Here is a 26593-nt window from a genome sequence, read left to right on the forward strand (position 1 = left end):
GGGAACAGGAAAAATATTGTCCCTATCAATGTGTATGATGGATAATGAATGATGGAATTTGGAGGGTGTGTAATACTAGCATTGGGAGGAACAGTGACTTCATATTTATGGATCTCATCGGGTTTACCTCTTCGAGGGAGTAAAAGAAAAGGCAGATTTGTGCTAGAATTGAGGTGGTCACTTACGTATTTACTGCCAAAGATCGAAGATTGAAAGTACATTAATTCAGACAGAGGGATACAAATTAGGAGTTGTGAGGCTAATTAGCACTTTAAGAAGTCTTCTTGCTAATATTGTAGGTAGTTTATGAATTTACATGATTTTAAATCTAAGCAGGATGCTCTAGCTGAACCAAAGCCATAAACATGGTAGAAGAATTAATTAGGTGGAACTTTATGATCTGTCTTGCACAGAAAATCAGAGATCCAGCAGTACACAGGGAAACAGGAGATCACTTCTCCAGCTTCTACAATTTCAGCTCATAAACGTACTGTTTCAGCCATTGCCCAGCAATTCTCTTCTACAGTACACTAAGTAATAATGTGTTTGTGTGTTTGAAAGGTCTTTTTTTTTTCCCTAGCACTCTGAAAATCTTAGCTCATCTGATTAAAAATATTATTATTGCTCCCTAAAAATTTTGTCTTCCTCTAAATTAGCCAGACAAGGCTCTTCAATTTCAAAATATTAATTTTTTTTACTGTTCAGACAGAAGGGAAATGTTCCCATTTCTCAGCGGGTTCTACTAGCGCACATTTCTACACTCCTGACAGATCTTAATGATGTGTGGAGGTCTGCATGTTCGGATCTTGACACTAAACCAAAACTTATAATGTGTGCTGGAATCACTTAAAGAATCTTACAAAGACTTGACTGGAAAATTATGAGGGTTCAGTCATTATATTCATTTATATGTGCTGTGCAGTCTGTTGCAGTATGCTTCTCTGCTGAAGGGTGCGCTGAATGTAAACTAGCATTTCAGAGAGAATACATTAACCAGAGTCTCAGATACGTTGCTATGGTGTGAAAAATATTTAGTTTTACTAGCAATCTTTGTTCATTTTGTTAAATGTATTCTTAGAAAACAATCTTAACAGAAAGGTTTTTAAATGATTTATATAAAATGTTGACACGCTTTGACAAAACGAGGAGCAGAAAAATTTTTTTCTTTTTGGGTTACTTGGAACTCATATAGGCCTGAGAGTTCCTCTGCATGCCATCACCTACTGTAGAAATTTGAAATGTTGTTAAACTTAAAAGAAATAAACAAAAAACCCTCACAAGTCTTAAATCTGAAAGACAAAGCCAGAATATCTGATCAAATTTGTGAGAATTGTTGAGATGTCTGACTCTCGGCTTCCATTAGATCTCCGTTAGAGCAGGTGAACTTTAGAGGCTGTTTTGTATGCCGCTAATTCAATTATTTCACTTTCCTCAGTTTAGGACTTACCACTGAAATGGTTTTGTCTCTCATTTACATGTGAGAGCTTGAGCACCTAAAGAGATACTTGTTTCTGTGTGTCACAAGGAAAATGTATTTCAAACAAAGATTGGACTGTTTACAGTTTTACTTATTAGCTTCTATCCTTGGAAATGTTTTTTTTAAGAAAAATGAATTATTAATGAGTGACGAAAATAATAGTGCATAGAAGCACATTTCTTCTTCTAAATTAACTGAAAATAACTTCGCAGAACAGTAACTATGCAAACGATTAATAGGTTAGAATGGTGTATTTAGTTTTATGTGTGCTAAAACTTTTTTGCATTAAATTGTTGATCCTTACTTAAAGCAATAAAAACAAAGCTTGAGAATAGAGTACCACCACAATTTGATCCCCTTCTGTATTTTTCTCGGATACTTTTGTCTCGGAAAACCTCACACCCCACTTCATGGCATTTCCCTGTTTTGTTCAAAGGCTTTTGTATTAGTCAACCCATCTCTGGCTAGGTTGCTAATGCTTTGAACCTTTGTGTGTTGCCATCATTGAGATGTGTACTGATTATCAATGTGTGTCAAAAAATGCAAATAAAATACTGTCCTGAAACTTTTCTGGGTCAGTTGCAGCATAACCGCTTGCAGTTAGAAGCGGTCACATTTCTTACACTCTACTCCAAAGGAATCAAGATAAATCTCCTCCCTTCTTCTCCACATTTATTTAAAATTCTATCTGAAAAGAAACATTTACTTGCAAGGTTATACATAAGCACAAGAGCTGTAGGTGGCACGGATATAATGGATTGTAATAAAGATAACATTCTTAGGTGCATGCCTGCAGTAAATATGTATCAAAGTTGTGTGGAATAACAAAAGCATATAACCAAATCCCACAACAGTGTCTAACGGGTAATCATGCATCTCCTGTAACTTTTTGTTTAACTTGGAAAGTTGTTTGCAAGTAAAAAAATGTGATAAAGCAAAACCAAGCTAAATCATGAGGAAGTTATATAGCACTTGCTGAATAATTTAAATGTATGGGTTTTATCTGAAGTTTATTAGATTCCTATTTGAGTATGTAGGCCCAAGTAGTGTAACAGGCTTCTGCACTGTAAAAAATCATGGATCCTCTCGTACAGAAATTTGGGGTTATTTAGTGCTCCATTGAATTTTTTTGCAGTACGGTTTCAAATCCCCTTTGAAACAGAAAAGGTAAGGGTTCTAAAAAAGAATTATCAAATAGTAATCCTCCTTTCAAAGATAAGGCTGCATTATAACAAGAAAATAAAATAGCAAGCTTAGCAGTATAACCTGCCAGGCGCTGAACGGACCTGGTGGGGCGGGAGGGAGGGGGGGGATGTTTAACAGCTTTCACAGCATAACTCATGGGGGATAGTGTCAGTGACAGGTTTATAGGAATTCATGGTGTCGATACTTGGTTTCACTGTCAGGATGATTCCTGTAAATGCTACTGGTAGGTTCTGGTGAGTAAGTAGTTAGTAATTTACTGTTATCAACATTAAACTATTTCTGGTTTTGCGTTTACTTTAAAAATGGTGCTTAAAAAATTCCAAATCCTGTCTGATTGACACTGAAATGCTCTTTACGTGAAAGTTTGTTTATGGGCAGTGATTCTTTTGACAGATTTACAAGTGTCTGTGGAGTTTTAAAGGACGATTGCCCAATAGGCATTAAGTGAGAGACATTCTATTTTGTAAATATTTTCACTTATATTGGGGATTTTTAAAGAACTTTTTGAGCCAAGTACTACATTAAATCTGAAGACAGTGGCAAACTGATAATCAGCAGTTTCCAGCTTTGTTTTAATATTTTGCTAATGGTTTCCATTTCTGTGGCCAAGATTTGCAGTGGGTGAAGTATGATGTACATCCAACAATCTGTAAGGGCTTTCAAATACTTTCGCACACTCATATTTTCTTTTTTTGCAATAGCTCATTTAGAAATAAACAATTTTCAAAGTAGCATATTACATTTAATTTCACTAACATACAGTGCATACCAAGAAATAGACCAAAAGCTTATTACAGTAATGGAGAATTTGCATCTGTTTGAACTCAGTAATGCTGAAACAGGTTGTTTATTTTCTCAAAGGATTATTTTGGAGTGAGATGGTGAGAGAAGTGTACCTGTGGGGTGTTAGCTATCAGATTCCTCAGATTTCCTTCAGATTCCTCAGAATTTCAGAAAGAAATTTTTTTCAGAAAGCTTTTCAGAATCTATTTCAAAGAAGGGATCAATAATAGGATCCTCTACCTCAGAATAATTCTAATAAAAACCTTGCCAAAATATTTTTATTTTAAAAAAGAAGGGGTTCCTATTGAATATGGGAAAAAATATATTAAAAATATTTTAAAAATCATGTAATGTTCCCTCACACATTATAGCATTTTTAGCAAAGAAAATCAGGGCAGCTGATGGAACAGGACCTTTCAGTTTTCATTTTTTAATTTTAATGTAATGTTTGGCATGACTTCGTAATTTTATTGTTTTTAAACAATATATTTCCAGCAAATTTTTGAGTAAACAAAAAAACGAAACCTTATATAACAGGAAATTCAATGAATGTTAATTAACAGAAACCTTTATATTTTTATATTTTATATTTATATTTTATATTTTGGAGGTTGGTCTAGATGATCTCCAAAGGTCACTTCCAACCCATGCAGTTCTGTGATTCTCTGATATTATGTTGTGTAGAACTGAGGCAGATCATAGAGTTATATGGTAGCCATATATTTCACCAATATTACAAACCTATATTGACAAAGACCAGCTGACTTTAATATGTAGAATTACAACTGCCATTTTGATCAAAACCTTTGATTTAACCCTGTCATGAAAATCTTTTTCCTCTTCCAAGTGCGTCTTTATTTGTATCTGACTTGTGAGTCCTTTGAACACACTTCCACCATTCTTTGCCATATCCATCCCCAGGCAAATTTGATGATGTTCCAGAGTTCTTCAGCCTAAAAGATACATCTGGTTGGTGGTCCTAGCCATCATTTTCTTACAGGTATTGGGCAAGGAATCATTATTCTGCATAGGACATTTCAGTATTGAAGGGAAGACTGAGACTGGAGAGATTTCAGCAGGAATACAAAATTTTTGAGACTGCAGTTCAGCTGAAGTTCATGACCACCTTCAGCCAGTCACTCCGTACCTATGTGATGTTTCTAATTTTTAATGTTATCAAGTAAATAAATTCAAGTTTTATTTCAGTGCAATTGACTTTAAACAGAACTAGTTAACCTTCAGTTGCCCACAGGTACTTACTTGTTTGTAGACCAAAAGTATAGGTTATTGAGTGAAGTATAACCTAAATTCAGAGTCAGATAAAGGAGAATTAAGCAGTATAGGGCAAATAAATTGCATTTGTGATTAACAGATTTTCACTTCATCACCTTTGTCCTTAATTCCTTTAGCTCAAAGCTAAAACTTTCTCAGACCCCTTCAGTCTGTTTTGGCAGTTATCTGAAAGAACTTCAGGAAGTAAACTGATAAATTTTAGTTTTAGGTTTAGATAGATATCATCTAGATAAATATCGTCAGCAGAGAGAATCATCCAAAGGTCTCTTTTTAAGGCTTTCCAATAATGTAAATTCTTAGAGTCTGACAGCATTTACTCAACTTCTTTTGTCTCTTTCAGTTTCATTGTTTCAAGATGACTTAAGCAATGCAAACTGGTATCTCATCACATTTCATCTCATATCAAACTTTCAGAGTTTTATTCAGCACCCCGATTCATTTATTTTATGTTATCTGGCTCATTTGCTCTTCTTTTCTGTGCCTTTCTTCTTACTCTTCCTTTCCCCTCATGCCAAATGTTGACCACCTTGTTAAGGACTTTAGTGTTCTTCTTAAGAATTCACTACCAAAATCAGCTTTTTCTCTATACATTGGTACTTCTTCTTGTCCATATTTTTTTCCGGTAGCTTTTGTCATATGATTAAGGTTAATGTTAGTTGTCTTTATTTTAAAAAAAATATTGAAGTGGTTTTATATGTGCTTTATTTTTAATATAGAAACAATTAATCCTAGTCTTGGTCATTTAAATATTTACATGGGACATATCTGAGTAACTTTTCTAAATCTTGTGTTATTAAAGCTCATAGGAAGCATCTAGGAAGCTTTTAATACTCTAGACAATGCAATAGCCACACCATATGATTGGGAAAACACCTTTCTAGAGTATGTTTAGATATTACTGTAGCTACAAGCTTACTATTATAATACATGTTCATAGAAATCTACTTCTGTATAGATGTATACAAATTTATTTATATAAGATTATTATAAAATAATTATTGGCTTGCAATCATTGCAACCTTACATGTTTGTAGTAATCATGTGCATTCTATAGTCACTGTATTAAACTTTTGTAATTTTATATTTATCTAAAATAATTTCCAAATATTGCCTTATATAATTTTCTGTAGATTTTTTTGTAAACACAAAGAAAAAATGCAAACCTGTAGCTGATACTTTGTTCAAACTTCCAGTCAGAAACATAACAATATTGGCTCAGTTTTTTTGCTAGATTTTTTTCCCCTATACAATTTTAATGTGTCCATCTTTTTCCAAATGAAGTGTTACAATTTGCTTGAATAGCTATAGAAATCTCCGTCTGCTTCTACAAACATAAATGTTAATTATACATACATTTCATTCAGTGTATGATAACAGTCATGGAAAGTTCAGATTTTGTATGGTAAGAGGCATGTATCATAAGAAAATGATCTTTAGAAGTCACATAAACTTCCCTAATTTCTGATTTGTTTTGCTTAATTTAATTAAAGACACATAACTGAGCAGCTAATAAAAGAGTTTCTTTCCCAATCTGTTGTGTTTAAATTAACACTTCATTCTGCCTGCTGTCTGGCATACAAAAAAATATCCATTAACTTTTCTCTGAACAGTTTCAAAGGCCTGTCTTATGATAAAGGTTGCAAGACTAGAGATTAAAGATAAACTTAGACTCTAGCACAGGCCATTTTACATAAGCTCTGGAGCTCCCCAGTAATGTCATAGTCCACAACCTACTTGAGTCGTGGAGGGATGCTAGATTAAAAGATACACTTTGGTGGGAACAATTATCTTTTCAACAGTTTTCCATAACAACTGTCCGAATGTTTTTCTGATCCCAATTAATTGAAAAGCTGTCTTTTTGTAAATCCTGATGGTCCAAGAGTGTTACAGGCACACTACTAGTTGTCCAATAAAATGTATGCATCTGTTTTCAAACTTCCAGTGACTTTTTTCACTGCACTGCAAACTTACATTAACAGGACATTTTAGTTACAAATTCTCAACTTGTTTCCACAGTTTTATACTAATTTTTGCTGCAGTAAGTTGAATTATATAATGGTGGTAGCAATATGGTGTGAATATGTTTCATGCAGCCAAACTGTAACTCTTGTGTTTAACTCCAAAATAAATTTCCATCTAAATTTAACTTCTTGGGAATGAAGAGTTGTGGGGGGAAAAAAATCTTATAGTAGTTCATAAATTCAGTTGCTAAATGGAAGGTAATTGCATTTTGATTTCTAACAGTCTCATTTCATCTTTAATGTGGAACGCTGGGATCTACAAAGTTTACTAGAAGTTATAGGAATGTTAAAATTCATTGGCAAATAACCTGGAGTTTTTAGAAACTGGCGTGGCATCAGGTCTTAAAATAACAGACAGATTAAACAGTAAAAAAAAATGCAGTTATGTGTAATTTACCTTTCTCACAGACTGCTATTTCATATCATGGCCTGGAATTTGAATGCTTAAGTAAAGCTGAATTCCTGTATTTGTGTTAGGAAAAATGGTTGAGTATAGGATGCTTGGCATTGATTGACTAAAATCAGTCCAGATACAAGGCATGCTCCACTCACTACAGAAAGAAAGTGCAGAGTTTTAAATACCATCTAGAATTTGTGTGTGAGGCAAGCTGTGTCAGTGGCAAGTCTCAGCAAACAGCTGGAGTTTTAGGACAAAGTCATTACTAAAGACAAATTCCACTCTTTAAACACATATAGAATTTTCTATTTGATGTGCTAGACTGGTATTAGTATTTTTTATTTTAATGTAATTGCTGGATTCCTTAGTGCTTATTTATTTCCATTTCATCTGAAGTAAGTCTGGGTGACTAATTTAGATGTAGTCTTCTACAGTGTTGACATCTACTTCGGGTAAACAAATTCTGCCACAAATGTATCTCAATTTCTTTTTGTAGCCTCTGAAAAACAGATGAAGTTAGTTTGCAGAGAGTCTTCTGAAGAGCACCTCCAGCCCTTCAAGGAGAAATTAGAGGAATTCTTCCAGAAAGGTAATCACATTTGAAAAAGAAAATATTATTGGTAAATAGTGTAGTGGTTTACAAAGTTATACATAATGTAAGCTGCATTAAATATCTGTTGCCTCCGAAAATTCCTACTAACTGTTATGGGTTATATTCCTAATGTGCCTAATATATGTTAAGAATAATGGTTATGCAGATCTCGGACATCAGTTGTCAAAGATAATTGTTCCCTTCATCTCACCCATTTCCTATTGATTATTTTCTGCTTTGTTCTTTAATCATCATAGAGCAAATCAGAGAGAATATAAAGCTTCACATTTATAAAAGACTAGAATGAAAAATACCCTTCTAGAAAAAGTTCACATATGTACATGAAGTAATGGCATCTTTTATCAATAGTGTGGGCTTATGAACTGACTAATTCAGATTTAAAGGTTTTTGTCTTTTGTGAGACAGGAATAGGTGTAAGGAAGTGTTTTACCAGTCTAGAGTCCGAAGACAGCAGGGGTGGGATCCAAGGTACAATTTGATCATCAGTTCAAGGCAATGTAAACACCAGTTGCTGTTTTTGAAAAGAACAGTCCTGCTTTCTCGTTTTTCCCAGACTATGTGTTCCCAGTCACCTGCTTCTGCCAGCAGCATTGTCTCTAGAGCTGTGCAAAATAGATAAGGGAATATATGCCCTTATCCCCTGCCCCCAGGTGTAGGAGTACAGAGTATTTGGGTAAACAGAGTAAGTGCTGCATTTCTGATTTCTATATTAAGAATTGTTCAGAATAAAGCATTACCAAAGGGCTACTATTTCTCACAGAAATCGTGAACAGTTTAACAATTTAGTGTTTGAGAAGTCAAGTGAACTACCTGAATCCACTAATCTAGGCAAAATGTTTACTTACTCTTAGTGATCATTCAGATTGTTGTAATAATTTATGAATTAGCTAATCCTTTTTATAAAGATTGTCCTGATGTCTTTTTAATAACTTTATTTCATGAGGCTACCTTATTAAATACTTCGATAAGTGAAAACAGGATGTTTTAAAAGTATCAGTCTCTGTTAAATTGTACTGTTAAATAAACTAATATTCTTCCTCACCCTTTTCCCAGGCTATGGAGCTCAATTGATATATTTATTTGATATATTTTTTCTTTTAGTTGCAAGTGTACTTGGACAGTATTAAAGCTGCAAATTTCTTGCCACAGAACTTGTAAAACAAAAAAAAGTATAATGGAAATCTTTATGTCATTGCAGGACAGCTGTATTGTCTTTCCAACTTATTTAATTGGAAATTTTCACTTACAGTTTAACAATAACATCAAGATAGAGATAGTACTATTTATGTTTCTACAGAACCATTATGATCTCCAGTATGCTTCTTGATCTTGCTTGCCAAAGTATTGTAGCAGACCAGTGTAATTGTATCTTGTAGAGATTAATTGATTCATTCTACCGTATGAATTACCCTGTTAGAGCATTCTTTCCTCACTACTGGCCAGAAATGCATCAGAGCGGAGCAGTCAAAATGACAGACTCAGATGTAGATCTGGGCCATAATTCAATTTTGCCCAGGTCTTGCCAAGACCCTGACCAAATGGTGTCTTTCACGATCATATCACAGATGCTGTAATTCTTATTACACCCTGGATCTCTTAGGACTGTTGTGGGTAATCCGGTGGGCAGCTAAGCACCACGCAGCTGCTCGCCCACTCCCACTCAGTGGGGTAGGAAAGAGGGTCGGAAGGGTAAAAGAGAGAAAACTCATGGGTTGAGATAAAGACAATTTAATAAGGGAAGCAAAAGCTGCGTGCACAAGCAAAGCGAAATAAGGAATTAATTCACTATTTCCCATCAGTTAGGCAGGTGGTCAGCCATTTCCAGGAAAGCAGGACTTGATTATGCGTAACCACTACTTGGGAAGGCAAATACCATAACTCTGAACTGCCCCCGCTTCCTCCTTCTTTCCCCAGATTTATTGCTGAGCATAATGTCATATGGTATGGGTTATCCCTTTGGTCGATTCGGCCAGCTGTCCCAGTTGTGGCTCCTCCCAACTTCTTGTGCACCCCCAGTCTACTTTCTGGGGATCAGCGTTAGAAATAGAGAAGGCCTTGGTTCTGTGCAAGCACTGTTCAGCAATAACTGAAACGTCAGTGTGTTATCAGCGCTGCTTAGTCACAAACCCAATGCACAGCATGATACGAGCTGTTATGAAGGAAGTTAACTCCACCCCAGCTAAAACCAGCAGAAGGAATAGCAAATGCTTATCACCACAGTCCCCAAAAATAAAGGCAACACAGTACCTGGTTTCTCCTGCAAAGCTGAGGGTACTGTTTTCTGATGAGTGGAATATGATGAAAATTCCTAGTTGATCTTGGAAGAAGATTAGTTCTGCTTCAGAGAAATTCACAATTTAATTGTCCATTACAATTTCAAATAGAAAAACACATTCCTCCAAACATTTGCCCTGCTTATGCCTATCAATGTGGAAATTGAGATATATTTACCATTGTCAGTGTAACAGAAAATTTTATCCCTATGTTTGTGAATAATGCATTTAAATGTATATATTTTTTTAAAAAGAGAGGATACATTCCTGCACGGTGTCCTGGGACAATGACTTCTTGATATAAATTATTAAATTTATTGGATTTTTTGTATTCTAGAAAGAGCAAACCTACAAGAATTACTTACTTGTCCACTTTTTTCCTATATTCCCTTGTTCTCCTTTTGCTTTATAATATTGCAGTTTACGGTATCTAATCATACACATTTAATTTTGTCTAATTTAACTTCTCATCTTTTGACATTTCTGTTTCATCTACCTTTTTTCTGAGATGAGTTGTCGGTAGGTTGTCAGATCCTGTAATTATTGACCCAATTTCTCCTTCAGTCACCTGATCGATTCAAATCTTTATAATTGGTGGATGGTACTTTCTGAGTTATTAGAATGGAAATCCTATAAAATTCTACACTGGAGATAGGTAAAAATAACACAGAAACCCATCTTGATTTATGGTACTAAAATAGGCATTGGACAAATGTCAAGCTCAGAGGTTCAGCTGCTTTTGTGACATTAGGAGTTAACTGATAATACTGAGCATCCGTTAAGCATCTGCTTTCAGTTTTGTTTGTTTAAAAAACAGTTGTGGCTGGTTTAAGCAAATGCAAGAAAAAACTGTTATCTTTCTGCCAGCTCACAGCAAGTATCCAAAGCTCAGATGCTTTTCTGAAACTTCTGGCTTGAAAATAGGGCTGGAACTCATAGATATTCAGGTTTTTCTTGAATGCACAATTTCCCATCATTTCTAGTCAATGCTAAGTTGGAAATACTGTAAGAAAAAAACCATATTGATTTCCTTAAACTGAACTGTTTACATTTCCTAATTACAATTAATACCAATTAAATTGCTGTGTTGTAACAGAAAACACTGAGAGTGTTATGGAGACTGACATTCTAAAATTCTAGAGGGGATAAACTGTACTTCTGCTGATGTCAGTGCTGGTTTGTGTAACTGGATGTAATGTAGTCTGGTGCCTTCAAAAGGGAGTTAGGTGCCAGAACCTTTAGGTTCTGTTCCCAGTTTAGCTACTTGACATGGGATGCTAGAATAGTTGGTTAATCTTTTTCAGAGAGTGTTTCAACTTTTCTGGTACACAGAATGTTAAATAATGATCTTGCCATTTTGTGTAGTGAAAGATAATCTTTGTCAAGTACTTTGTGATTCCCACATGAAAGACATAATGTGTAAACTGTATTAATACTCCATTAGCTGTATTTGATATGCCCATGCTTCTTGAAAAGGGTTTAGATTATTCTCAAAGTGGAAATAATCTTCAGTAGAGTTAATTATATTATATGCAACAAATTAGAATAGTTTTACCTTAATATGGAGACCTAAGAATTGCTATAAATTAATATACACTTACAGTGGAATTACTGTATGTTTTTTTCCAAATTATGTTCATAATGTTTTCCATTTAATGTGCAATGATATGCAACAAGAACTCTGAAATAATGAAATTAATGGTTGGTTTAATTAAGGAATTAATGTAGTTAATTAAGGAATGCTCCTTAATTTATGACATTCTTCCTCAGAATTGCTTAGAAGAAAATTCTTCTTTTGATATGAAGCTACCTCACACAAAAAATCAGAATAGCTAGATGAATATGAGAAAGATGCAAAATACTCTATTTTGAAAAGGAGTAAAGAAAGAGTTTGGTTACTGCAGCTACGAAGCTCACAAGAAGGGATTCTGGCCAGTAGCCATTGGTGTTAGTTTTTCATGACGTTTCTTATTCTCCTTCTGCATTCTCTCAGGAATAATATAAACCAGAAAGTAAATGACATACAGGAGTAGGCGAATAGCCTTAAAAAATTAATTTCTTATTTTGCTGCTTGACTATTTCACATTGTTTGTCCATTTTAATAGATGTGGAAATGCGTAACACAGATTCATGCAGGATCTTGCAAAATCGGGTCCCAAATTCCCCTTCATTGGTTCCAGGTCAGAAAGTATGTAAAAACTTTAATCTGGGCTCGATTTCCTCCCTCATATACTGGAATGTGCAAATCAAAAAGTCTTTATGCTTCATAGCAGTTAGCATAGGAAAAGCATAGCTGCCTCTCTGCGTTTCTCTAAGAAGAAAGCATCTTGGTGATGGAGACTTAGCTATTAAAGGAATGCATTTAGTTTACAACAGAGCCTGGGAAGCAAGTAGCCTGATGTCAAGACAGAACAGTTTTTGAAAATCATTAATAGTGGAAAGCAAAGCTATTTGGGAAAGGCACGTGATACACTGAAGTGTCCAAGGTGACAGGCAAAATGGAGAGGGAGGGATTTGTCAAATAAAGTAGATCAGTTGAGATTAATCCTATAGGAAAAGCAATTGTCCCGTGTTTAGAGTTCTAGCCTAGCACTTCGGAAACATTAAGTTCATTGCTTTGCTACAACTTCTGTAGGTCTTATACTACGTAAAAGAACACTGTGCAGTCATGGGACTGTACAATAGAAAAACAGACTCATGGGCCAAGCTACTGACCACAGCATTATGTCAGGAGGTGGTGCATTTTTCAGACAAGGTTAGCAACCACATGGAAAATGTCAGTAAATATGTTTTTTACTGCTGAGTGATTTTTTCTTAATAATTTTAGCCAGGCTGCAGTAGCTACCTGGGCAAGCATCCAGTCTATTGCGCTTTTTAATGTATTTCTGGTGCAGGAACTTTGATCCACATTTCCTCGTTTGCCTGTTGGAATGCCCCGTAGAGGATTGTTGAGGCAGTCCAGTGGGGAAGAAAACGAGAAATAAATTCTATTAAGGCTAGCCCCCTTCGCTTGTATGTTAACTACTTTCTGTTTTGTATTATTCTTTGGGGGATTATACCAAGAAATTAAGAAATGTTATGGAAAAACAACATCCACGTGTACTGGCCAGAAACTCTGATCAAAACCGCTACACTCTCTGACATGAGACTAGGGAGGATAAACAGGGAGATTTGTGCGATTCCATAACATACCTGGCTGCCTAAAAAGGCAGAGAGCTAGGTCCTGGCCTTTTCAAATGTGTGAAGCAATTTCACGTGAATTGTTTGATTTAGGTCACTGCCATTACATAAAGAATTGTTAATTCCTTTCTCATGCATGTCTCCATGCCTTCATGCCTCGCTCAGTTACACCTTCATAACTTTATTTCCAGATAAATAATTTATTCAATTTAAGTAACAAATTCTCATTGGATACTGTGATTCTGTATTTTCTTACAAACTTGTTCAGCAGTAAGAATATGAAATACTGATTCTTTATTTGGAATCACTGGTTTTTAGATCACAGAGTTCTAAGTGAAACCTTGTTGAAGTATATTTGACTTCTTTTAACCAAATAATTGAAACCGTAAATCATTTAGGTCTTGATTTCAAGCTAGCATCCAGGGGGATATTTTTATTACTGCTGGTTTTCATTCCTAATATCCCTACTCAAATAATTTTATCATCATATTACTCGTTACCATCTTATTTTCATCCAACTTTAGTTGTTTCCGTTTTCTTCCTCAACAGTACATAAAATACCATCTTATAATTGCTTATAATTTATGCCACCAACTTTTCTTTAACTCTACTGTGTATATTTCAGCTGGCAGACTTTTGATTTCTCGTTGATTATTTCCTACTTGTTCCTCCGTGTATAAATATTCCATCTTAAATGTTGTTCTTGCGCTCTAGGTGTTCATGCATGGTGATTTATTCTCTTCATCTAGCAGCACGTCTTGTATTAGCCCAGGGAAAGCAACTTCCTGTCTTAGTTTATAGCTCTGTAAGTATTTTGAGTGTAGGAGCATGATAGTATAATTTCTTTTATTACAGCAAAAAAATCTTTCCATTCAAAACTCTACTGCTTCTCAACCCAAAGCAGTCTATGAAGTATAAAGCAGGATGCTAATGTCATTTAGTAGTAGTGAATCAGAAGTCAAGAATTCTCCAAGACGCTATTATCAGTACCATTTTCACAGTACAATAATTTTTTATATTTCTCTCTTAGTGTCAACAGGACATACCTTTATAAATTTTAATACAGTCAGAGATTAGGAAGACATTTACATTGGCACTTGTTTCCTTTAAGAGTCTGACAACATTACATTGTTGTTTTTAAAACAGATATAGAGATTATGTTTTAATTCCTTATTCATAGCAGTTTGGTAGAGCTTGCCTGTAATGACTTCCCAAAACATCAGAAACCCCTAAGGAGTATTTATAATTCTTACTTCTCTGCAATAAAAATATAGCTTTTCTCCCCAAGAAGAATATTAACAGAAAGAAAGAAAAATAATATTCTAGAACTGCATGTGAAACTAAGTCACATACTTGTCTTCCCAATAGTGTTGTACTCCTCTACTTTAATCTACATATCGGATTATGGTACTTGTGTTCCATTGTATTTGTCAAGCTCTTGAACTTTTTGATGTTGAATAAGTGAAGCAAGAAAATCAAGAATAATTTTTAAGAGCACCAAATTTCAGTAACAGCTGCTTTTTGAAATATGGTGCGTAAAAACAAGAGCAGAAGAGCAATAGCATTTACAAGGATTTTACCGTTGCCCTGATTTTCTGTTACCTGCAATTATGAAGCTGCTTCTGTCAACCAAAGAACCTCTCTCTGTAAAGATAACCAGTTCTACAGGACGTCAGACTCTCTTGCAGATTCTGTGACTATCCAGTCTGCATATCAACTACTGAGTCTTCCTTTTGTGAATAAACTGTACAAATATGAAGACTTTTAACTTCAAAGCTTTATTTTCTGTTCTACTTATCATAACTCTTTTTTCCCCTTCATTTGTTTTCACTGAGATGTTTTATTATCTCTGCCACACATGTGCAGTTCTCACATTAAACAGTGTGGGAGGATATTTATGTCCAGTGTCAAACATGAAAAATATGTCATACTTCCTTGCAGTGATAATGTTTGCTTTAAACTTTTTATCCTTCCCAGCAATGACATTACAGACCAGGCAAAGTTTGTGTTTAGATGTGGAACGCTGTTTTATATGCCAGCAGCAGAATTTCTTTAATCTTTCAAACTGTTTGTGACAGTCATAACTGTTTTCATCACTCAAAGATCGTTGTATTTAAACAGATGAAAGAGTGATTTACATAAATTGGCATGAATCTGCAAAGCACAGAATCTTATTGCTGTGGTACTCTTGAGATTGTGTAGTTAGACAATAGCCTTGGTCCATAGGACACCAAATAAGGTGTCCTGGAATGTGATTGCATCCATATGCCTCTAACTAATGCAATATTGACAGTGAGCTGATTCAAAGAACAAGAATTTGCTCTGAAATGAATGTTTCCTCCTACACTACCAGAATTACCAGCATCAAAGTCCTGAAAATTTATGTTAATTGAAACTATAACTTTTCAGGAAACTTTCAATTGATTATTTTTGAGACACATATACATCAAATTGCTATAATAAGTTCCTCTATATCATGACTTAGGATAAAAATTGGAGGGTTGCACTCCCTTAGAATGTGTAATATCAATGTAATTTAGAAGGACTTGTAATTAAAAATGCAATGGTATCTTCTTTTAGAAGCCAAGGAAAGAATCTGTTAGAGACAACAGTTTCTTGCTTCTTTTCAATTTTGTTGTGTTATACTGAATTACCGTGGCTGCTGCAAAGTCACTGGCACTTCATGATACAGAAGCATTTCCTATTAGTAGCGACTGAGTGACATAACGAATGTTAGTGTTGATACCCTTGATTTAATACAAAAACATTATGATGTATGTGATAGTTATAAAATATATACATAGTATTACTGGTACCTTTCGTATAACCACAATCAGCTGTCTAGTGTCTATCAGTCTCTTAAATTATCATTGAAACCCTTATTTTCTGCTCAATTCCACGAGATTTCTTCCAGAGCCTATAGCAGAGGCTTATAGGTAAACAGAACCATAGGTTATATACGTTGGTTTTTCACAGGGATCCTATTAGGCTAGTCTTTTCGTCCAGCTGCTTTTTTCTTCTTTACTGTATTCTTATGAATTTTACCCATGATTTCCTATTTATCTACTTATCTTCTTCTGTCGCTGTACTGCAGTCAACACCGCTAGCATGCAGTTTATCTGAATTTCCTCTCTGTTTACATCCTTGTCTTATATTGTCTGATATTTAAAGTCAACGAACTAATATAATTTAAATCCCTGTCAAAACTTTTCTTGGCAGGAAATCAGGATGCTCACTGATTAATTACTTTAGATTATTTATCCTATGAGCAAGTGCTTACATATATAGAAGATATTACTGCAAGGAAAGAGCAGACTCAAGAAGTGGAAAGGATTGGATAGAAGATATTAATGCACTTAATAAATAATGAAAGTCCCAAACACACTTGCTCTAAAAAGACTTTAATACCTACCATCACATTGGTCACTCTCACCTTATGTTTGTCCCACATACTCTGTAATTTCACACCATAGTCTTTGGATTAAGCTTGGAAATACCCTTCTCTGCTACCATAATGCAAACTGATTATGGCAATAACATACTTAATCTGGTACGCATTTATGTAGAATTTCTTTCATACTTTTGGTATGTTGATCGTTTTTCTCAGTGATGTTTTGGACCTGTGCAAACACATGAATATCCTGTTTTAATGCTTTGGAGCATGATTGATAAAAATACTAGGTGCTGAAAATTTTATGAGGAAATTGGAGCTCTCTGGATTAGGTTCTGTTATGGTGTAAACTGTGTTTTCCTTTTTTAAGCAATGATAACAGGTAAAATCTGTAGGCCAGACAGGAAATAGCAATCAGAAGGAAGCTTCTTTCTAAGAAAAAAGATAAATAAATTTGACACCCAAACCTGTTGAACAGGATGTAGCAGGACCATTTGTTTTGAGAAAAAATAACAATCACAATGTTCACAGGGCAATTCTCAGAAATTTGAAGCTAGTTAAAACACAAAGCACCAGGTTGGTGCTAAACTCTCAAAATTGTTTAATTGTAAACTCAAAAATTTACTCAAAACAGAGTAAAAACATACGGATGATACAGTGTTGTACAACTACAGCTGTGATAAGACTGACTTCTAAATGTAGGAAAAGTCTGATTTCAGGTCATCATTCAACTTTTCCTGCAACAACTTCTGTAATATCTTTGTGCCTAAATACTTCAGATGCCAAGGCAAGATATTTTGAAATGTACCTTTGTTCTGCAAAGACCCCCTGCAGTCCTGCTTTGTGAACACCTTGACAGAGTTGGAGAAATCAGTAGTTTTATTTCTCTTAAGAGATGTATGTATGTAATTGATTGGAACAGTACTTCTTTCATGGCGTGTAAATCAATCCAAGCTTTTTAGCATCATGATTTTTCTTCTATCTAAACTTTGTCCCAAATTATCTACTTCGAAAGTGTCTAAAAATATTTCTCAAAGGACCTCTTTTCAGCTACTGTAAAGCTTATTTTAGGATATAATTATTTGTACAAAGCATGTGCATGAAGAATTCCATCTTGAGAATGCCTTACAACCTGAAAACTCCCTTCGCAAACTGTTGCCATCTCTGAAATGGAACATGGTATCAGAGAGGGTCCTAGTGCCCCAGGCAGCGATACCTGACTAGACACCACAGTGTAGCTTCTGTGGCCAAGCAGAAAAATGTTAAAGAATACAATGCTAAAAGGAAAAACTGTTCTATAAAATGTGGTTTGATTATCTATAGAGTTATCAGTACAGTTAATCAGTAAATGTTTATAATGTGTTTCCTTACCTTGAGTTTGCACAAAGAGCCTGACCCAGCATTGACTTAAGAGTTGAATGGCAGTTGAATAAGGCGTATTTATGATTAAGATTATTTAAGCTTTCCACATCAGGGATTCTTTGCTTACATGTAATTGGGCAGTTCCTAGGACAGAGAATCCCCAAGCTTAATTAGGAGAGCTGACTCTCCATTTCTGTTTGAAATAATGGTAGGGGAACTTTGACTTTCCTGCCTTTTAAATGCCAGTCATTTTTCATTTCAATGTAGTTTGATATTGCTTTGGTTTTGATATGAATTAAGTAAATTGTCTCAAGATTTAAAATTGCTTTTCAAATTTAAAAAATCACTTCCAAACATTTTATATCACTTCCAAAAATGTTGTAAAATAAATTGCCCTATTAAATATTTGATGTAAAGATTATTCTGCCATTGTAGATGCAGACGCATCAAATTCCATAGTATATTGTTACTTTTACTCTGCATATCATTTTTTAAGTCCATTCAAGACTTTGTTGTTCTAACAGAGAAAAAAATGAAGAGGAATTATGCTCACTATGACTGGGTTAGTATGGCAGAATTAATTTAGATACAAACGTTATTGGTATGGTTTGTGTTAATTATGATTCTCAGAAATAGTTTTTGTGTTTTTAATAGATAAGATGATAGAATCAAAATGGTAGTCAACTAAAGCCAACTATGACTACAATTATATTTAACTCTTCTACTAGGTCAGTTAGAATTGCCTCCATTTTTTTAGGATTTCAGTTAAATGATCATTTGCATATATTTCTATTCTACTGTCTGCCTTTTGCATGGTCCTACTATTATTATTGAGTAAAAGCTACTTCCAAGAGATAGGAGGTACCTCATAAACAATAAGATAGTCATGGGCTCAGCTGCTGCACTCACGTTCCCTGGTCCTGTTACGTAATACTCATATTCTCTGCTTTCCTTTCACATGAGGATAAACATGAACAATGTAAAAATGTTTACCTCCACTATGGGGGGAAAAAAATAAAGATATTCCCAGCATACAGTTCAAGAGACAATAAGCAAGCTGTAAAAAGCCAAAATAGATCAGGTAGATGCAATAATAACCCTTGTTTTGTTACTTTCCCATTCTTAAATTAAGCTAACTTGAGATCGTTTTTCTTTTGTATACACTCTCATTTCTCTCACTATGATAGTATCTGAGTGCTTTCTAGGAATTAATTAAATGGCCTGACTGATGTGTCACACATACTTTACTTTTCCCATCATCCTTTCCCCGTCAAGAGGATAGTAGATTTTTTATTTAGACATTTAGAGAGCCTTTTTAAAAAATATATTCTTTATGTGTTTATCACACAGAAGGCAAGCTCAGAAAAAATGTATGCCTAGTACTTGAATGCAGTTTGGTGTTTCTTGTAAAAGCATTGATTAAAAGAATCCTAACAAAATATTTTTTAAAGTTAGTATCCTGTATTGTATTTGTGGCAAGAAGGAGAAATGTTGCAGGTCCAAGTTTGCTTCTTTTTTACATTTTGTTTCAAATTGCAGGCCTTTCAAACTCGTAGCTAGATAAGTTTTCTTGTCTAAATCTAAATTGTAGAAGAACTTTGAGTTAAAACCAAGAATTAAATACATTGGTAGTATGAAATAATTTGAAAAATATTTGTGATTTTGTAGAGGAAATTACTACATTTTTGTTTGGGAAATAATTGAGCCTATGTTTTTAACAAACTTTCATAACTATTTGTGCAGAATGTATGTAGTCCAACAGAGTTGGTTTTTCTATTGATGCGTTCTTTAAGTAAAAGTTAAATAAGACACGTGTGCTTTTTCATAAAGACATATGTGATATGTGAGCAATATAATTTCTTTATTTTGTACTTATGCTTTCTTGTTTAATTCTACTTATTTACATTTCATATTTCTGAAGCTGAATCTTAAGGTTTCATAGTAAATACGGATCTCTATAAACAGGAAGGTTGTTGGTTAAAAATTCAGAGTTTTATTGAAAGATTTTTTTTTTCTCTCTTGTATACGGCATACTTCTTTTATTTCTTGAACAGGATCCTGCTAGGTGTTCTCCAAATTCAGTTTTGATTCAGGTATGATGAAGACTAAAACACTGAACTTTAGAAACCAAAATATATCAGGTTCAGTGATGTTAACAGATAAATGTAGAAAAGTTTGCTGCATACCTTGTATACCTGATCTGCAGTTTTATAAGAGATTTTCAAAACAAGGAGTGTTCATTTGGCACATTTAACATCACTGAAGTGCAGCTATGGATGTTAAAAAAAAATACGCAAAATCTACCTTAATATTTCACCTTACTTTAAAACGTGAATATCTGATATCAATACCTAGATTTAATTTGATTTTCATTTTGATTTGATTTACCCTTAAATATGGGTAGCTGGGTATTTGAGAATCAGTTTGGGCTTAATTCTCCTCCCCCATCCTGTCTATACGCCTGAACAAAAAGAGGAAGGTGACTGTCATACTTCCAAGCAGCACATTTTTAGAAGGTCAGAATGATTAAATTCGTTCTCAATAATGTAGTTTTTCTGTTCATGCTTTTTATTGATAGTCTTTGTTTCTTAAAGAACCTTCATTGCTTTTTTTATTTAAACAAAAAAGTAGCAAAGAAACAGATGTGTCCCATATAAAATATGCAATAAATCTTGTCTCACAAATTCTTTGCTCTGAACTTTCTGACAGAAACTGTCAAATATCCACTTTAATTCTAGTATAAAATGTTCACTTTGTGTCATGGCGCCAACCACCATATGCTGGAATAAAGTCAGTAACCAGCAATAAAAAAAGGCAACATACGCACCTTTGAAACAGTACAAGCAATCAACAGTGAGAAAGGTCTATATAAATCTATGGAGAATTAATCTCAGCTTTGCCACTATCCTGCTGTGCATTTACAATGAGACTTTGCTCCCGACCACCAGAAGTGGCTTACTTTGCAGGAGGAGTGTATCCTAATGAGGGGAAAATGTACAGAAAACAAAGCAGCAGCTTTTAACCCCCCACCCCCATCCTTTGGATCACCTAGAAGAGCATGTCCTAGTGTGTTCAAACATGTGGGGCCACTACACATCACGCATTGCTGTACTTTAGCTGATCATGTGAAACCAATCTTGACTGAGCTCAATCAGCAGAAATGACTTTAGCTTCATAAATCATTGTTACCATTCCACAGGAGGAGGCAATGCTATGGCTTTTCTCTCCTAAAAGTTTTCAGGCCACAAATTTCACAAGCTTTTCTGAAATTAGCTTAATTATATCTGTATAATTATTCATTCTTTACCCATCAGATTAGCGGCTGGTTCACCATCAAATTAACTTTTTTTTTTTATATCCTCCTTCTGTTTTTGAGAAGACCTCTTGCTTCTTATTGGTTTTAATAATTATTCAACTATTTAAAAGTATTGTCCTTGGTCTAAAAATGTGCTGATACTTAAAGTTTTTACTTCTGCTTACAACAGGAGATTGTAGTTACAGATAATCCGGATAGTTAGTTTTTCCAAACACAGAACAGATTGGATTTAACCTTGTTCTGTTTGAAAGGATTAGAAATAATTTTTCAGTTCCATAAACTGTTTAGATACATTTAGTCATCTCAAAGATTAATCTTGGAATTTGACCACAACATTATAAGAGTTTATTAAAAAGAAATTAGAATTAGAATATATTTCTATAGTGTTTAACTACTAATAGGCTTTAAAAAAATATTTATTCTCTGGAATCACAAGTGTGGGAGAATGAGAGATTAATGGCTTGATTGCATTTTAACAGAATGCAGTTTCAAATAATTTAATTTGAAGAAATTGAAGAATATAATGCTTATTCTTGCCTTGTAATTAATAACCCCAGAACACAGGAAAGTAAGACTAATGTTAGTCCTAATTTTAATGAAACAATTACCTTTTTGTGTAGAAGCTAACTGAAAAAAACAGCTTTAATTTAAAAATCTACTCTCATAGAATTCAATAGCTTCGTACTAAGAAACATACAGTTTAAGACACATAAGACTAAAAATAAATATAATTTTTTTTTCTTCATAGTTAGTTCTAATGTTCTGGTAAAATGACCTTCAACACTTTTTCTGGCACATTTATAGACAGCATTATCACTTTTAAAAGAAAACATAATTTCCTAGGTTTTTTATTACCTATGATAATAAACACTTTCTTGACTGTGTTGCTTGAGTGTGTTCTGCTGGTGCTGTGTGCCTCTGTGTGTATACAAATGTTTAAAATTTGTTGTGGTTTGGTAACACTAAAAGTGCTGAATTTTTTATAATGTTTAACAGTTTCTTTATGATAAATGTTAATTAATTAGTACTTGCTCAGTACCTAAGATGCAGGTTGGTAACTCATATTCCTGGTTACTTGTGGGGAAACTTGTTTGTTAAGCAGCTTTCCAAGACTGCACAGAGACTCTTTGTACGATAGAAACATTTGTACGTTTTCATCATTGGATGTGGGTTTCTTAGTTAAAAACAATTTTTGTACCACTGCAAAGGAAAATAAACTTATAAGGACTGTTTCAGGGAAGGATGATTAAGACCTCATGGCAGCAAGTGTTCTGAAAATTGTTTTGAAAGGATTTAAGATGTCTATACCAGTATTTAAACCATCTAAAAAAAACCTGCATAGCCAAATCCCATGTTAAATACGTGACATTTTCTAATTTAGAGAAGAGGTAAAGGAAACAAGGCTTAAGTGATCGCACTGCCCGTTGATTGTTCCCCTGCCAATAATTTTTAATGCATTGGCCGATTTTGACCAAATGTGACAGAGTTAGAGATCCTAAGATATTAAGTGCCTAAAATCTCAATAAAAAAAATGTGGCTAAATAGACAAGAGTGACCCTATTAGCCTTCCAGGGAGAGAAAGGCTGTATCATGAACTCAACCCTTAATTAAACATTAATGAATCTGTCTGGGAACTAACCCTAAAATATAGCTCCACAATAGGCCAGGCTTCATTGATTCCATTGCTCCCAGACCTTCTTGCCTAACTGGTACAATAGAAGAAAGATCTCTTGATGGGTGTGGGATCTTTTGTTTTGAGGATTTTTTGCTTTCTCATATACTGGAATAGAAATCTATACATGTATATCAATCTAATACAATAACAATCTAATACAGTCTATACAATCTAATACAATGAAATATTTACATGTTATTTACAGGCTCTCTGTTGAATTCCATGACTTCCTAAAGCCTACCAATTGGAAGTTAGTAACTAGTTAAAGAAAGTTAATCAAGTAATACATATGAGAAAAATTAGTTGCTAGGAATCTGCACATAGAACACTTAAGGTTTTTTTATTATTTCTGAAATATAAAATTTTTAAATTTTTAAATTTTTAAAATTTTTACACTGTATTTATTCTCTCCTGTTTGCTATGTTTATCGATGAAGTAAATTCTTAAGTAATAAGAACTTTTTTGTATAGAAATATCTTAAAAGTAATATTATTTCTCAGGAGGCAGAGTTATATTAAAAGTAACTCAATAAAATAATGGAGAAATAGCAGAAAATTCAGGTTTTATGTATAGCTCTAGACAGATGGATTTTTCTTGATTATATCTCTTTCTAGAACAGGATATGCACCTACTCTAGAATTTCTGAAACTTCATAATTTGATAATGTCATGCTCAGCAATAAAAAAGGAGGGGAAAGGATTTTGGGAGAGGTAGTCATTGCTCCAAAAATGGCTGGGCATCAATCTACTTGTGGGAGGTAGTGAGTGATTACCTTGCATCACTTGCTTTTTTCTTCCACTTTCCTCCACTTATTGGACTGACTTTATCTTGACCTGTAAGGTTTTTCTTGCTTTTGCTGTTCCTGTTCTCTCCCCCATCCCACTGCAGGGGAAGGGGGGACAGTGAGCAAGCGGCTGTGTGGTGCATAGCTACTGGCTGGGGTCAACCCACCAGGTCTCTAAAATAACAACCCTTAGGAAAGCTCACTTTCATGAGATTGGTCATGATAGTTCTTTGCAGCTCAAAGAACTGACGTGTGCTAGCTAGCAAGTGCCCTGTGAAAATTTTATCTATCTTCCATATTATTACTTGTAGGCCAGTAACTCTTGAGTAAAGGATTTCTTAAAAATTAAGTCAATTCGAAAAGTTTCACTGGCAACAGATCTATTGAAACCAAGACCAAAAGAGGCTAAGTTCATCCCGCTGTTGATCCTGCTGTTCTTTGTATTGCTATAGCGTCTAGGAGTTTTTTTCTGGAGCATGTCCGGAATTTTGTACAAAAATAGATATTGCTTTTGATGATCCTCTCTAGTCTTTCTACCCATCTAGTAGGCCACCTTTGAGCTTTTTCTCCCGCTCTGCATAGTCACTGATTAAACAGGGCTATTAAAAACAGTTTCCCTCATACAACAATTGTACTTGATACTGGAGATATATATGGAGATTTTAGTCATAGAGTCTTCTGAGTTCAGCTTCTGATACCCAATTATATCAGCAATGGATAATTTCTAAGATATTTGAGTCTCTGTTATCAAATGGTGGTATGTCTTCATGCTTTAGAAAGACCAAGAAAATAAGGTCTCTTGTTGCTTGTTCTCCTTACTCAGTAATGTCATAGAATGTGATACTTGACTTTTTGGAAAAAGATAACCCAACTGAACCTCTCCGCGGATATACTTTTCTTCCTCAATCTTTGATTAAAGGGATAGTAAAGTTCCAGGGCGGGTTTCATCTTTTGACTACCTTTCAGCATGACTACTTAAGCAGTTTTAGTCTTGACTAGTAAGGAAGGTGAGTTCTTGTGAGCCTAGAAAATTTCACAATAACCTTTTGTCGCTGTTTGAACAACCTCTATCTAGGCTCTATAAAGTTTAGAGAGTAATGTCAGTAGGGGTTTTGTTGTTTGAGTTTTGGGATTGTTTTTTTTTCTGTCTATGTCTTATCCTAGATTCTGTATTAATCTTAACTGTGGTTCATTGGAAGACGAGTCAGAAATTATCTATTTCCTTCCTTGGGGAAAAAAATCAAATACCTTGTTTTAGGGTGGGGTTTTTCTTTTACCAATTTATAATTTACCAATCTCTAAAAGTTCAAGAAGCATACATTTTTGAACCACATGAACTCAGCCTTGGAATATAAAAGTAAGAGTTCTAATGTCTCCATCCTAACTGCTACTTCTCTGAGTGTTCTCATAATTTTGAAGAGTGTCATTGCTCCAGAATGCTTAGAAAAGTTATAAAAAGTTACACATTAGATCTTTCAATTCTGAAAATAGTAGGATACTGAAAAATAAGACAGCTGTAATGGGTACAACTAGATCAGTAGACTTGTGTGAATTACCCTTCTTACTTGCATTCATATATTTAAGGTCTGAAAGAAACACCAGAGAGAATTTATCCAGTATTTATAATACTGGATAAATTTATCCAGTCAGACTCATTAAGCGTTAAAAATTTTGACTGGAGTGGCAGAATAGCTGTGAGATTTTTGTGCAGTTGTGTCTACCCATTTATACTTCTTTGTCCTTCATCATTCTGTGCTTGTCTCTTTTAGTTACTGACCTCCAACTTCTAGTTTGTGCCAGTATCCAATATTCTCTTTCCTTTGTTGTTTGGGGACCTATTTCGTAGTAGCCTGATGCATGAAGAGGTCTTGGTTCTGTTGTAACCGGAAGCTGCTATGCATATATCAGACCCATTAAAAATAAATATTTTCTGGTAGTTTCTCGTTCTCAAAATAGTATTTGGCATGCTGTTCCATCCTCAGCAAGAACTGTAGGATGTAGAAGAATGCAGAAATATGTAGAAGAACTAAGTTGGGGTTTTTTTTACCATTTCATTCTAGTAAGTTTCACTCTTAGAACTGTTACAGGATTATGACTCTTCAAATGCTTACTTCTGCATTTTCATAAAAGGAAGTCACCAGAAATATCTCAGGTTCATAAGGCAAATTCATAAGATCATAGTCCGTTTATTCTCTTATTCTTTGAGCTAGATACAGAAAGCAAGATGACTAAGACTAGTGGCTGGTCTTCAGAGTCTATAGCTGTCTGTATTACAAAAGAATATTCTTACAGAAAATTAGAACTGCATGCTTTGTAAATACCTGTTTTCCTTTCAAAGCCCTTGTCTGTAGAAAGACACAGAAATTCTTAATTGATCCTGGCTTTCGTATTTATATTCAAAGAACATATATTGATTAAGATTGTCTGCTTGTCATATGACAGGATCTGATGCTTTATTCAGGATATGGACTTAGCCAAATCCTAACAGCAGAGCATATTAAGAACTTGCATTTAGATGTGAGACAGATGAGCAAACTTTACTTTTGACAGTTCCCTGTCATTTTCAAAGCTGGTCAAGCCTAATGACTCCAAGGCCAGACAGAAGGGAGTCTCCTTACCAAATGCAGCTTATGCGAACTCATTTTGAAGGACCTCTATGTAATCTGTATATGTGTAATGTAGAACATCTACAGCTGCATTATGGAATAATTTGGTGCAGTAGGATTGGATCAGCAGATTGAAGCAGCTGAGGCCATTGTGTTTACAGTAGAGGTTTAGGCTTTGAGTTATATTTAGTCTGAGGTGAACGTTTCTAATTTATG

At 34.5% G+C, this 26593-nt stretch overlaps 1 protein-coding gene across 6 annotated transcripts in view; it reads left to right on the top strand.

Annotated features, from left to right (window-relative positions):
- The window catches only part of FMN1 (formin 1), a 200199-nt gene that overhangs the window by 153323 nt on the left and 20283 nt on the right, over positions 1–26593 (top strand). For all 6 annotated transcript variants that reach the window (XM_074584990.1, XM_074584992.1, XM_074584991.1 and 3 more), the window contains one exon: positions 7674–7766. In XM_074584990.1, coding sequence (XP_074441091.1) covers positions 7674–7766 — 93 coding nt within the window. The remainder of the gene's footprint in view (positions 1–7673; positions 7767–26593) is intronic.

This window comes from Larus michahellis, chromosome 4, assembly GCF_964199755.1.
Source record: "Larus michahellis chromosome 4, bLarMic1.1, whole genome shotgun sequence".
Taxonomy (NCBI): Eukaryota; Metazoa; Chordata; class Aves; order Charadriiformes; family Laridae; genus Larus; species Larus michahellis.